This window comes from Mauremys mutica, chromosome 21 (genome assembly GCF_020497125.1).
Source record: "Mauremys mutica isolate MM-2020 ecotype Southern chromosome 21, ASM2049712v1, whole genome shotgun sequence".
Lineage (NCBI taxonomy): Eukaryota > Metazoa > Chordata > Testudines > Geoemydidae > Mauremys > Mauremys mutica.
The window spans coordinates 3567270-3582427 of record NC_059092.1 but is presented as its reverse complement, the minus strand read 5'-3'; the positions used below and the strand labels follow the sequence as shown (position 1 = coordinate 3582427).

General features: G+C 43.7%; 1 protein-coding gene across 1 annotated transcript; it reads right to left on the bottom strand.

Annotated features, from left to right (window-relative positions):
• Positions 1–211: 211 nt before the first annotated feature.
• LOC123354449 lies at positions 212–13391 on the bottom strand. The gene is made up of 9 exons (XM_044996549.1): positions 13058–13391; positions 11427–12020; positions 10142–10212; positions 8518–8626; positions 5602–5732; positions 5178–5285; positions 4085–4203; positions 3194–3350; positions 212–1899 (listed from the first exon to the last, which is right to left on the bottom strand). The coding sequence occupies exons 1-9, from the start codon at positions 13384–13386 to the stop codon at positions 1751–1753; spliced, it is 1767 nt and encodes a 588-aa protein (XP_044852484.1). The 5' UTR covers positions 13387–13391; the 3' UTR covers positions 212–1750.
• Between the last annotated feature and the right edge of the window lie 1767 nt (positions 13392–15158).

Here is a 15158-nt window from a genome sequence, read left to right as displayed (position 1 = left end):
AATGAATCTGGGTCAGTGCGTACAAAAAGCCTACCTCATTTCTAAAAGCTTTTAGCACACTGCTGCTACTTTCTGCAACATATAAGCAGAGACAATCTGAGATCATACTTAAGAAAGTTACATTTTGGAAAGTATAAGTTTTAGAAGAACTATGGCTGAATCAAACATTCACGTCAAAAAGAAAAAAACCCAAGACAAACATTCGCTTTCATTTAATAAGTGGCTATCTTGGTTTAATGGAATTTGGGGGAGAGGGTTATATATAAACTATCTTTCAATAAATGGCCAGAAAATATACCACAAATCTGACAGTAACGTTTATCATTAATACACAGCTTTCTTTGGGTTTCAAAAAAATGACACTGTTAAAAAACCATTTCCACAAGAGAACTGTGTTTAGTTATAAATATCACAGCTATTTCTAGTTTTAGTAATATATACTTATATATATAAGAATTGAAAATTGACGGTTAAGAAATTTTTTCAGGAAGAGAAAATGTGACATATATAGTTGTTCACACATTCAATGCAAGAATGTTATTTTAATACAATTTTAAAAAAACTTTTTTTAAATCTTGAAAACCAGGGTATGAGAAATACAAACAAGAATAAAAAAGTCAAATATATAAATTTCAATATGCTCAACATAAGAATAAAAAGTTACAAATAACCTGGTTTAAAGCAGACTTGCCTGTTATGGAAGGCACTATCTTTTTCTGTGATGTGTAATCCAAATCTGGCAGACTGTAAAAAGCATGTATATCATATTCCCTTCCCCCACTCAGGAAAAACAGGTATTATTTAATTTCCCTATTGAAGAAACATTGAAACATGAATTTGGATTCAAGCAAAGAAAACAAAACTGCCAATAGATCGCACTCTCTTTGTTGCATCCAGGTGACTTGTTTCTTCGTAACAGACACTGTACAGTGCTACTGTATAGAGATTCACGATTTTGTTCTAAAAGAAACCTTTATTTTTTAACAGCGACGCAGTGTTCATATAGAAATGCCCAAGTGCATGGTTTGCTCTGTGAAACAGTCCAATTTATAGCATGCCTTCCAAGTTTCTTTCATTACACTCTAGAGCCAGGTTGGTAAGAAGTCTCCCTGCCTGCTCATTTTCAAAAAGTTAGATGCTCACAACCCCTCAGGTATATTATTTCAAATCCACAGCAATGAATTAAGAACAACATGGACAGTTCTATAGATGGGGGACTCAGAAGAGGGGTATTTAGTAGACAAATCATATTCCTGCATATACTAATGAGATGTACAGTATGGACCAAATGGATGCTCTCATTTTGAATACCATGATTGCACCTCATTTTCAAGCTGCCATTCAAGATGTTCATTGCACCGTCTTCACTACAACAGCAGGTTGTCAGTACGTCATTATCTTATCATGATTAGTGTCTGGGAAATCCACTATCAGGAAAACAGTATTTCAGAACCTGAAACTAACTCCTTCAAAAAGGAAATGCCACTGTAGACAAAGCCTCCCATAATTTCTTCTCTGAGTCCTGAATGATGTCCTAAGAATCATCGGTAACACCAGTACTGAACACTCCTGTAGTTCTAAAAGGTATCCGAGTTATAGGTGTTTCCAGTGAAAATGTAAAAAAAAAAAAAAAAAAAAAAGGCTGTTTAGTTTTGTATTAAGACAACAGTGGAAATCTCTCTAGATGAAGAGACTTCACTCCCTTTAGCAGAGCTCAGGGAATAGCCTTCACTTCAAACAGCAGTGTGTGTCACATTATTTCAGTCTTGATTAGAGACACGTCTATTGCTTCGTTGCGCAAGTCAACAGCGGATCCGTTCCTCCAAGACTGCTCAGCAGCTGCAGCTACCTGAATCGTCCAGAGAAACTGCTCTTTGGTGATAACAGGGGGTTCTTTGCCTGTAAAAGTACGAATGTGTTACTACAGGCAATGAAGTGTAGTGGATAAGGCTTTGGACTCTGAATCAGGAGTCCTGGGGTCTATTCCTAGCTCTGCTGCTGACGTACGTGTGATCATGAGCAAGTCATTTCACCTATGTTTCCCTTTCCACCCTTTGTCTGTTTAGACTATAAATTCTCCAGGGCAGGGACAACCTCTTCCTATCTGCATATACATGGCTACGCACAATGGGGCCCCAATCGTACTTGGATCCTGCAAGAGCTACTGTAATACAAATAATAATGATCTGTATAAAAATATGGTTCATCAGTGTCTCCCATTATCTGGTAATCATAGAATATCAGAATTGGAAGGGACCTCAGGAGGTATCTAGTCCAACCCCCTGCTCAAAGCAGGACCAATCCCCAGACAGATTTTTGCCCCAGATCCCTAAATGGCCCCCTCAAGGACTGAACTCACAACCCTGGGTTTAGCAAGCCAATGCTCAAACCACTGAGCTATCCCTCCCCTCAAGTGTTTGTAGAGCTAACTTAGCTCACATAAGCAGGCCCAAGTTAAGAGAAGACAAGCTTGAACAAGTAATTGCTGAAACAACTAACTATTTTGAATATGTCTATGGTAAATAAGGGAGAAAGAAAATAACTAATTATTGTGGGTACTTCTACAGTAAGCAAAGTAGGCAAGAACACCCTGAAGCTTGCCTTATGCAATCTGCAAAGCAACTGGTCCTTTACATGCTAGAAGTAGGGCTGTCACACAATTAAAAAAATGTATCGCGATTAATTGATTGTTAAACAATAAAGAATTATTTGGGGAAAATTCTCTGGCCCGTGTTATACAGGAGGTCAGACTAGATGATCACAATGATCCTTTCTGGCTTTCGAATCTATGAAAACTGTACTGTCAGCACATTTCCAGCTTATGGCTGCTGCTTTAAACCACCAGCAAACCTTAAACAAGTTAAACACTAAACATTGAAAATCTACTCTCTTTTTCTACGTCTGACAGCTTTAGGGAAAACTTCTGTATTCAGATATACATGCGACACAGTGGGACATCCAAAGGCAGAATTAGACCCATACTGTCAGTGTCATCAATTAGCATTTTATTTGCTGCCACCAGAAATGTCAATTCTAATATTAAAAACAACCATCTAGATTTCAGAGTTATTTAAGGGCAACAAGGTTTTACTTTTCAAACTGTTCAGACTGGCTGGTGTTTAGAGTTTAAAGTGAAATTAAGATTACTCTTACAAATAAATGGACATTGCATATGTTTGCAATTTTTTCTAACCTTTGAGGGTTCTGAGAAAGTGTCTAAAGAGTTCTCTGTATGCTTCTTTGTACCGATCAGCCTGGGTTTGTGAATATATGGACACAGACGTCCCATGTTCTGTAATTCCCAAGGGATTCTGATTATCTACCCGTAATGTTCCTTGAGAACCATGAACCTAGGAGATGGGGGGGAGGGGGGAGACGGGACAAAAAACACACATAAACGTGTTAAAGATCCCTAAATTAACATGCCTTAAAACCATCTATAAACCATGGGCTTGTACCACCTGAGGAGTAACTCCTCCAGCAGGTAGAATTACTTGTTCAGTCACTACAGAGGACACAAGCACACGCTGTACTAGCCTGGGTTACAGTTGCACAGTATATCCACTCTCCCTTTGTTATGAAATAAGCTGCTTTTATTTTAAGGCTTAAACATTTCTCCCCGCCAAATCCAGCTTAAAGAACTCTAATATAAAGCAACATGAACTTAGGCAGAAAAGATTTGCTCCAATAATGAGAGATCTGTACATCTCCCCCTTCCCCCCGCGGTACCTTTTATATCTGTGAGACTCTGATTTACCTCTTGGCTTGCTGTGTCCACAATAAAAATATTACGGGGGAAAAAGGGATCGGTTGTCTACAAAGTTTAAGCCTCAACGCACCTGAAACAGCTGAGAAACTATCAGGGCCAAATTCTGCTCTTGCGTGACCATATGAAACTCACAGTAATTCCAAAAAATGACCACGTGCACATTCACTGGCAGAATTGGACTAACAAAACAGGTGGTTTATTTTAAATTGAGAGCATGACAGTCAATTAATTGTTACTTCTACTGCAGTAGTAGTGTTGTGTGCAGTGTGTGTGCGCACCTATAGTAACATGACAGACTCATCTGAAAAAACCCACCTCTAGTCTCTGATCACAGCTTTTAGTACAGTGCTGACTGACGTCCAAAGTAACAATTGCTCCACTAGGAAATTTCATGCTGACTGCTACAGTGTCTGCATCTTTCAAGTAGGCCATATCTGAGTGACAAGAGAGACACTAACTCAGACTAGGAAATTAAGCAAAGCAGCAAGTCTCTTGTACACAACACTGCTCTTATTTCGTAAGCGGCGTTATGGTGAAAAGAACATCTTTAAACAGTAAAATAGAAAGCACAGTAAATATTGAACATGTTTATGTCCGCCTACACTAATCAGAGTACAGTCCACCCCACCACTCTTCAGCACTGCTAAACTCTGGAGATGCTTCTACTGTACTTACTGGGGGTTGAACTCTCCAGGATAAGCAGCATGACCTACCTTAGAGAGAACCTTTTGCCTTTGAAACATACTTGCCTTTGTCATTACAATACAGCAACATCAGGCGGCCTTCAGTATGCGGCCTACATATTCCATTATATGGTCACTGATTGGTTTTATTCCTGGCAATTCAATGCCCTACCATACATTAAGATGATCTATATTGCAGCTTGTAGCAATGGCAGCCCATTGCTGGCAGCAACCAATATTACATTAAAAATAGTTAGGCTCTGATTAATAGTTTAACAGGCTGAAGTAAACCAGGTCCATAAACGGGTCTGAAGTATTAAAAGGGAAATAATCAACTTTATCTAGGTCAAGTTTAACCAAAGAACTAAAAAAAATGGTATTTTTAAGCACAAAGCTTTGTTTGAAACCCCTTGGAAATGGTAATATTAGAAACCCTTTACAAATCACCAACGTTCACAGTAATCGGCATTACTGATATTTCTACAATAATAGTTTTGAGGCACTGAGAAATTCCCAGAATTCAGTGAAGTTTTTTAAGTGTTTGGAAATCTAGCCCAACATTCTAGAATTGTTCTGTATTTCAATTTTCAAACAGAGCCATCAGAGAACAGCTACATTAGTTGCCCCTTAACATATTTTCAAATTTCTAGCAGTGAAATAAATATGCAGTGACTAGGAAACTAACAACACATCCAATACAATGTCACCAATCCATGTAGTTTTACCTGCACAGAACGCATGTCCCAGTGAAAATATTGTATCTGGTGCACTTTCTCCCAGCAACAAACTGATAATATCAATATCATGTACAGCAGCATTATAGAAAATCCCACCTGGAAGTAAGAGGGAAAAAATGAGCACTACAAGATTTAGCATTTAATTCCTATAAAACCTATGAGCAAACCTAGATAGCTATACTGCATGGAAACCAATGTAAGAGCACCAGCAATATTATTTCCAAGAACATACAGATATACTCACTGGTCAAAAATCAACATTAGGGCCAAAAGGAATATTCCCTGCTGTAAGGAACATAATAATGCATTTTAGGGGCACGCGTGCACACACACATACACACACACACGGCAAGATAAATTGCTATCCCTTCACAGAACCAACCTCTTCTTCTATAAGAAAGCTACTCAGTACCTGACTTTTTTAGGAAGCTAAGAGATGCTGCTGGATATATGCTGCTAACTGTCGAAATCCGATGAATCCTCCCCAGTGCCTGGCTGTCATGGACTTTTTTATACAAGAACTGCAGGGCTGGATCAAAACGCCTACAGAGAGACAGCCAATGTGGAACAGTGAGTGTTCAGTAGAGAACAGGTCATCTATACCACTGACATGCAGTCAGATGTTTACGGGTAGCAGAAAAGAGTCTGGACTTCAGACAACTTCCAACTTAGACAAAGTCCAATTTTTCTGATGAGATTGATTGCTCAGCAAATTATAAGACTTTCAAAAACTCATAATAAGTTCTCATAGGCAATAGCAGAATGAGTATTTGCCCTTCAAGCTCTTTACTAACAATATAAACTAAGATATTAAGCCACTATGAATCAAGTGATGAGCAATGTCCAGGAAGTTATATATAGCTAAAAAAGACACCTTTATGGTTTTATATTCAATTAGGTCTTAACAAAAAAACCCTCCACCTTAGAGAAGTTCAGATCCAACCTTGTGGCTTGGGCTCAACTTCCTCTGTAGCACTCAAAGCAAAATGCAATATATATTGTGTTTGAATATATTTCCATATATATAATTTGCATACAGATAATTTTTTCTTGAAATGAACAGTTTTCAACAACAACAGCAACAAAAAAACGTAAGTGGTCAAGGCTGGGGGAAGGCAGGGAGGGTAATAATCCACAGTTACTAAACATATTGGGTCAAATTCTGGGTGTAAACTCAGAGCCACTTTCCTTGACTTCAGTGGAGTTACTGAATTTACAGAACTGTAACAAAGCAGAAGTACATTAGAATTAACCTTCTTTCCCCATATTTACAATGATTTATGATTTAGGGTTAGTCTACACTAGAAGTGCTACAGCAGTGCTTTAACGCAGCGTGTCTGGTGAAGACACTCTATGCCATGTGCGTCTGACCCACCAAAGTTCATGCTCCAATACCTCTGTTAAGTCTATAAGGTGCCACAGGACTTTGTCGCTTTTTACAGATCCAGACTAACATGGCTACCCCTCTGATACTATGCCAATGAGAGGCAGCTGTATCGTCGGCATAATAAAATCACCTCTGAGAGAGGAAGTAGCTATGTCAGTGGGAGAAGCTTGTGAGACACATAAATTATGACAACATAACCTGTAGTGTAGACAAGCCCTGAGATCTATATTGGGGTAGGCAACCTATGGCACAAGTGCTGAATGGGGCACACAAGCTGATTTTCAGTGGCACTCACACTGCCTAGGTCCTGGCCACCGATCCGAGGGGCTCTGCATTTTACTTTAATTTTAAATGACGCTTCTTAAACATTTTAAAAACCTTATTTACTTTACATACAACAATAGTTTAGTTATATATTATAGACTTATAGAAAGAGACCTTCTAAAAACGTTAAAATGTATTGCTGGCACATGAAATCTTAAATTAGAGTGAATAAATGAAGACTTGGCACACCACTTCTGAAAGGTTGCTGACCCCTGATCTCTCTCTCTATATATATATACACAAGGAGAAAGAACACTTTTTAATATTTACTACATGTACTCCTATTAAATGGACCAACCATTCTGAAATCACGCAGGACTTTCATTTTGATGTCCATTATGCGACCCTAGAATGTACAAAAACTGCTTCCTCCAAAAGGTGTTATAAGGAATAACGAGCTAAATTCACCTGTATACAGAAGGTCAGCCTAAGGTATTCAAAATAGGGCTTACACTACATTTAAATAATACATATGTACTATACTGGCTATTTGCATAGAGGTGAATTTCACCAAATTACAGTGGCTTAATTACATCTGTAGTAGCTCAGAGCTTTTGTTACATAGTTCTTTACAAAGAACATTACCTCAGAGCCTACTCTATTATTTACACCCTATAATTATGTATGGTCCACTGAAGAAGGGCTGGCATATTTCAGTCAGTACAAGATTTAGAATACAGCTAGAAAGTCAGTAACAAATATTAAAGACAATCAAAGTAAAGGTAAGTTTTCAAAATATATAAAATCTCTTTGGCATGATTTTTATAGAAAATTATGCTGTGATATTTTAAAAAATAGAACCTATTTACTTCATTCTTCTCATTTTATTTTTTGATTGCTGCAACATAATTGTCAGTGTTGTTATTGAAAAAAACCAGCCAAACAAATAAGGTCTGCAAATTTCTAAGGTTTGAAAGAAAACAAGTGCAATACACATAAGCAGAAATTGTCTGAGAGGCGGCATTGTACTTTGTGACAAGGCTTAATGTTGTAGTGTTTTTACTGGGCTCGACATTTTTGCAAAGCATTTAGTTTTGCAACTGAGAACAGCCAAATGCAGATCTCAAGTAGTCTAACTTTTACCAAAACCCATGTCTGCTGAATTAGATGACTGTATACACATAGAAAAAATCTTCCCACTTTGTTTTTTTTCTGAAACCACAGGCCAACAAAGTTGATCCATAGTATGGCTCAGTAATTCTAGTTACTAGTACATTTTCCCCACCTCCAAAAAAGATCTGGCATAACATTTTCAAGAACACATAAGTGACATAAGTGAGTTAGGTTCCTTCAGTCACTCCTGAACATGCTTAGATGCTTTTGAAAATCTTACCCTAGGTTCTTGTAATGCAAATTGTTAGCACCCAATCCAGTGTAGATGAATAAATTAATTTTAATCCTATGCCAATTATGAAAAGATTCGATTGTTATCTCTATGAAGCGTGAACAATGAATTTTGAAGCAGCAAGTCAACCAAGCTCTCTGTTTAGCTACTTTCTAAGCAAAATTTCTCTAAAAAGAATTAAGTAGCTAGAAAAATTTAGGAAGGTTTAATCAGATATAAATCTTATTTTACATTTATGCTTCTTGTTGTAAACAAAATAAAGCTGGTCTTACTTGTAGAATCCACAGACCAATGGTCTTCCACATCTGTCAGCTTCATCAAAACAAGCCTCTGCTGTCTGCCTATCTAAACTGGGTAGCTTCTCGCAAAACACGCCTTTCCCTATGTAAATGTCATAGAATACAAAATTGAAGGCAGGACATAATCCACACTGAACATTATATATTCTGCAGTGTTCTAGACATGTCAACACATTCCAGAGGCAAGGTTTCAGAAAACTGAAAAAACTGTTTTAGCTGAATGATTTTCTATACCTACAGCAGCTACCGTTTACTATTTACAAACCTCAAGAAGTGATTGTTTTTAGAGATAATGAAACTCTGATCTTGGCTTTTCTTTTATTCCTAGCTGTGTTTCTCTGAACAGACATTTCAGTTACCTGTAGTCAGAACAACACAGTACAAGCTCCGTTGACATTACAAGTCATTAGGGTCAGTGTCTTCAGTGGACTAAGTTCTCCCTAATTATGCAATTAGACACTCAGTATATGCCTCAAGGGAAGCTGCAAGGTACAAAGAGGCAGACTGCAAGTGATTTTAATCACTGGAGAGGAATAATAATCCTGATATAAATGCTGATGGGAGGACCTTATTGAATTAAGACAAGGAATTTACAAATAAAACTGAAGTCAGTCCTGTTCAGAGGGCATTAATATAGATACATCATCACTAACCAGGAAGCTCAATTTGTGTCTAGAGATGTACAGTTCATAGGCCACCAGAGGAAAATGATTTCCACAGATAAAAATGTTGAGACATTTTAGCAGAAAGATAAGAGAGGCAACTTGTTTTGAGCACCACTGTACTAGACCACTATGGACCACCACTGACCAACTGAGCAATTGATGGCAGTCCATGGAGAGCTGGCCTGTTACATGGTGCTGGCACTCTTCTCCATTTACAGTTGATTAAATGCATTAATACTTTCTAATGTTACTTTACCATGTATGCCCCTGCTGTACTTGCCACAACTACGCCATGAGACAGCAAATGGGAACAGAGATGTCCACAAGATAATCACTCCACTAAGATGGATTGATACTATAAAAGAATGTGTGGATCCCTGCTCTAATGGACTGAGTGTAGGGCTGAGATTGAGAACGGGATCCAGAAGCTCCTCAATTCCAGCTCTGACATGGACTTCCCTGACCAAGTGATCATAAGTGCAAAGTTTTGCTGGGGCAGATGTTCTTTAATCATCATATGTAAAAGACACAAAAGGATTTCATTCTTGGAACAATTTTCATTTGAACAAGCATTCAGAACAAATATATGGCTGATCTTTAGCTGGAGAAATATACAAAAACCGGAAAATTAGCAGTTTGGGATGTTTTTAATGTTACAATTATTTTTAAAATAGCCAATTTAGTACTTAAACTGGGCCTGATCCTGCTTCCATGAAGTCAATAGCAGTTTTGCCACTGACTTCAGGAGCACAGAATTGGTCCCTAATAGCATGTCTTAGATCAATTCTCCAATAAGGAGATCTAGGAGAGTTTTGGGGCTCACTGTGTCTCTACCCAAATGGTAGCTTTATAAACATAGTGGGCCCGATTCAATGGGACAATGTTATATATGAAAGCAGAATTTGCTGCAGATCTACTTCAGTCCCCCTTACCTGCTCGTAAAGCATCTATCACAATTTCAGAGGCTGCTTCAGGTGGCGAACAGACAATGGCTCCAGAGACACTGCAGAAATTAAAAGAAAAATACTTAGATAGAGACAAAACTTCTGCTGAAACAAACAGGGGTCAAAATTAATGAGAGAAAAAGATTCTTGAACATTACAAAAGCTCCTCACATCAAGAAGAGGGTGGGGAAAGAAACCAGCAACTCCCAGGCAACAATAATATTATGAGCAAGGAAAGTTATTTCTTTAAGAAAAGCAAGAACATAATCTCTAGGGCAACAGTATCAGGAACAGATTGGATTACTACATTTAGTAAAGTTTTTAAATGGAACGCTGACTTAATTCATGGTCCGTAGCCTCACTAGATATTTTTTTAAACGGTGTAGTTATAAAGAGCATGTGTTCACAGCTTAATAGAAAAAGCTTTAGAATGATTTCTTTCAAAACCTGTTTGAACCCTCTAGGCTATCAAAACATATGGGGAAAGGCTTAAAAACAAATTTACACAGCAAATTGCAGGAAAATGTACAGTGAGTACAATTTAACCCATTTTTAACCTTTGAATTTCTACTGTAAAGTAACATCTTTCAGAGTCACTTTTCCCTTTTCAGTTTTGTGTGAAATCTGAAATATTGCCTTCATCTGAAAGTTGACAGGAACTCTATTTAGCCAACGTGTTTTTATTGTATAGGATGTTCAGTAAAGCGATATAAACACAACATAATATTGCACATTTCCACTGTACCCTCCATCTTGAAGGATCCTGGACTGCTTTATGAACTTTACACATTCACCTCCACTGAAATAAGCACTCTGCAGCGGAAGGGTGGCAGCCAGCAAGGAAAGTGACAGACAACATGCTACATGACAGCATGAGGAAGGGGATTTGGCCAAAGGCATCATCCCTTACAAAACTATCTGCGGAAATGAGACAGATCATTTGTTTCTATGGCTACATCCAGAAGCCCTATATACAGAATTAAACGAAGCTTCCCGGCGAGATCCTAGAAGGTGTTATCCTCAGGATTTCTAGTAAAGTAATTCAACTAGACCTATAGCTGCCACCTGCTGTTGAAAGGAATACAGCATTCCAATCTTATAATGTAATATTGAGGGTACTGAGGTCAGATAAGCAGGATTCCCCAAGTGTGTCCTAATTTCAGTAAAATTTTCCAAAGAGAGAGTAAGAACGCTGATTGATTGTGCTACCTATCCCTTAAAGCCTTAATTACTTAATAAGGAAACATGCATGGAAGTTATTGGCGGACTGTACCGTTGATCATTGAGCACTATGTCGGCATCCTGTTGCCGTAGTACCCTGGTGTTGGCCAAGAATTCTGTATTGAAGGCACGTTCCACATCTGGCAACTGATCCTCCACAATGTAAAGCAAACAGCAGCCATTTTCTTCCATTAAACTTTGAAACAATGCTTTGTTACCAAGCCCCACGCCGAAGAGGGCAAGACCAATATTGCTTCCTGAAGTCCCACTACTGCTGTACCGTCCCACTGACCCTCCAGAAGCCACACTGTTGGATGCCTCAGAAATAACAAGTCTTTGGGTGCTCTGTTTTGAGGGAACAGGCGCATTTCTCATATGGAGGGCAGCAAATGCCGACGGGTGACTGGTGGAGGTAGAGGGTGTTTGGTCTTCTCTGGCAGACATGACACTGGTTGTGGAGCTGATGGCGCTGGGGTGAACAGGGATCAAGGACTTGTGGTAAGAAGGTGGAGATGGTACCATGCTATAGCTGGTGCCGGTGCTGGTGATGCAGGGGTTGGTTGAGAGAATAAATGAAGGCTGAGAAAGCAGGGAAGGAGTGTCAAGTTGCATGGAAAGGCTGGTACCAAGGTCTGAACCTGCAGATCTAGATAAAAGGGGACAAAAGTCTTAAGGAAGCCACTGTAATTCAGGATTATTCAAATACAAAGATTTTGTTCCAACAAGAGAAAACAGAGGAAGTTTTACTGAGCTTCAGATGTCTCTAGGTGTGTGATCATAAATTTATTAAAGTTTTATTCCATCATTTGACTGACATGCTATCTGGCAAATTAAATTTAGTTACTATACACAAAGAAAATAGTATCTCCCATCTTAAAAAAGATTTAATAGCAGGTTCTTCATAGTGAGCTATTAGCTACACTTTGACAAAATATACCAAGTGCGCATACTAGTATTCTGTGAACTAACCTAAATCATTATATTTAAACAACAGTTATCTAAATGGATGAAGTTTATTCTAATGACTTAAAGTTGCTTTTGTTTTACTTTCCTCTGAACCCATAAAAGTCAAGAAATTTGCAATGTTTCCCAGTCAGTGTATTTTAAATAAGGCAGGCAACATACACATCTTAAAATACACACTACCAACTCTGAAAAAAATGCGTCACCTGTAACCACACTACTTCGAATTAACAGTGGGTTGGGTTTTTTTTTTTTAAACAGTTTACTTTTGAGTGTATTTTTGCACTATTCTGCTTTGATAATGAAAATCAATTAGGTCATTTTCACTTCTAAGTTCTTAGTACTGCAATATTTGGGTTTCAAAGGCTGCAAAGGAATGTTTAATAAACAATTACCTTCTTAGTGGTAAAAATATTTCTATAGATCTTGGGGGTTTTTTTTTGTTTTGTTTTTGTTTTAAACAAATGATGCCAAATTGAAATGGACCAATACAAGGCCCTTACTGCCTGGAAACCGGATACAGTTTGCCATCTGTTTATCCGCAGCAGGAGTGTTGTGTAATTAGCGGGAAGGACTCAGGAAGTTTTAGCACCACTAGAGCAGAAAGCCCGCCAGGCTTTTAGGATGAAGAGGAAGACCCGCTCCCTGCTGTTGCAGGAGGGAAACGCGCCGCGGAAAGAGGCCATGGAGCGGCCCCCGGCCGAGCCCGGGCGGACTCACATGAGGACGGGCGCCCGGAGGCCGTGCTGCTTGACCAGGCGGCGGTTGCGGTAGTGGCGGCCGGAGGAGAGGTGCTCCAGGATGCGGTCCCGCCGCACCCGCATGGGCAGCTCGCAGGACTTGCAGTAGAGGGTCTCCACCACCGAGCTCTCCCCGGGGCCGCCGGGCTCCGCCAGGTGCCGCTTGACGCCCAGGTCGCTGAACTCGGCCGCGTAGTCGTGCAGCGTCTTCTTCTTGCGGCCCATGGCCGGGCCGGGGCCGGGGCCTCGGGCGCCCGCGGCAGCCGGGCGCGCTCCCTTCCGCGGCCGGCACCGAGGGCCGCCGCTCATCCCAGGCGGGCCCCGGCCGCCCCCCAGCAGCCCCGGGGCTCCGCTAACGGGCGCGGGGCTGGCGGGGGGCCCGCCCGCCCGGCCGCGGGGGGAGGAGGAGGAGGCGCCCCCGGGCCGCTCCGCTTCCCATTCCCCGGGGCCCCGTCCCCGCTCTGCCGCCTCCGCCGCAGCGCCCGGCCCCTCTGACCCGCCGCCCGGCGACCCCGGAACCGGAAGCCCCGACCTGCCCTCGGAGTCGGGAGGGACCTCCCCGCCCCCCCCCAGACCTTCCGCGGTGGGGGCGGGGCCGTGTGAGGCCCCCTGCGAGGTGGGGGCCCCAGTATCCCCGAATGGGGGACGGGACACCGCATTGAGACCCCCGGGATCCCCCCCGGCACCCCCCTCCCATGTGCTGCTGCCCCCCCGGACACTGCCCCCCCCCGACCTCCCTCAGGTATTGCCCCTCCCCCCAGCCCGGCTCCCCTGGACACCCCCCCGGCTACTGCTGCGCCCCCCGACACGCCTCAGTGCCCCCGTCACCCCCTCCCATGTGCTGCTGCCGCCCGACACTGCTCCCCCGATCGCCCCCGGCTACTGCTGCTCCCCCCGACACCCCCTCAGTGCTGCTCCCCCCACTGCTCCGCCCCCCCGGCTACTGCTGCTCCCCCCACTGCTCCGCCCCCCCGGCTACTGCTGCGCCCCCCGACACCCCCTCAGTGCCGCTGCCCCCGTCACCCCCCATGTGCCGCTGCTCCCCCAGTCCCCTAGACACCCCCCACACAGCTCCCCTAATCCCCCCCAGCTACTGCTGCTCCCCACACTCCCTCAATGCTGCTTCCCCCCGTTTCCGCCCCCCCGGCTACTGCTGCGCCCCCCGACACCTCCTCAGTGCCCCCGTCACCCGCTCCCATGTGCTGCTGCCGCCCGACACTGCTCCCCCGATCGCCCCCAGCTACTGCTGCGCCCCCCGACACCCCCTCAGTACTGCCCCCCCCACTGCTCCGCCCCCGCGGCTACTGCTGCGCCCCCCGACACCCCCTCAGTGCTGCTCCCCCCGCCTCCCCACTGCTCCGCCCCCCCGGCTACTGCTGCGCCCCCCGACACCCCCTCAGTGCTGCTCCCCCCGCCTCCCCACTGCTCCGCCCCCCCGGCTACTGCTGCGCCCCCCGACACCCCTCAGTGCCCCCGTCACCCGCTCCCATGTGCTGCTGCCGCCCGACACTGCTCCCCCGATCGCCCCCGGCTACTGCTGCTCCCCCCGACACCCCCTCAGTGCTGCCCCCCCCGCCCCCCCACTGCTCCGCCCCCCCGGCTACTGCTGCGCCCCCCGACACCCCCGCAGTACTGCTCCCCCCGCCTCCCCACTGCTCCGCCCCCCCGGCTACTGCTGCACCCCCGACACCCCTCAGTGCTGCTTCCCTCCTCACTCCCCCATGTGCCGCTGCTCCCCCAGTCTCCTAGACACCCCCCCACAGCTCCCCTAATCCCCCCCAGCTACTGCTGCACCCCACACTCCCTCAATGCTGCTTCCCCCCGGTCCCTCCCCCACTGCTCCGCCCCCCCGGCTACTGCTGCTCCCCCCGACACCCCCTCAGTGCTGCTCCCCCCACTGCTCCGCCCCCCCGGCTACTGCTGCGCCCCCCGACACCCCCTCAGTGCTGCTCCCCCCGCCTCCCCACTGCTCCGCCCCCCCGGCTACTGCTGCTCCCCCCGACACCCCTCAGTGCACCCGTCACCCGCTCCCATGTGCTGCTGCGCCGACACTGCTCCCCCGATCACCCCCCGCGACTGCT

Coding starts and splice junctions, on each gene's coding strand:
- LOC123354449 (XM_044996549.1), bottom strand. CDS start 13,386: ATGAGCGGCGGCCCTCGGTGCCGGCCGCGGAAGGGAGCGCGCCCGGCT. Junction 5,286..5,601: donor TAGCTTCCTAAAAAAGTCAG/GTACTGAGTAGC, acceptor TCTTACTTCCAG/GTGGGATTTTCTATAATGCT. Junction 3,351..4,084: donor GCTGTGATCAGAGACTAGAG/GTGGGTTTTTTC, acceptor CCCATCTCCTAG/GTTCATGGTTCTCAAGGAAC.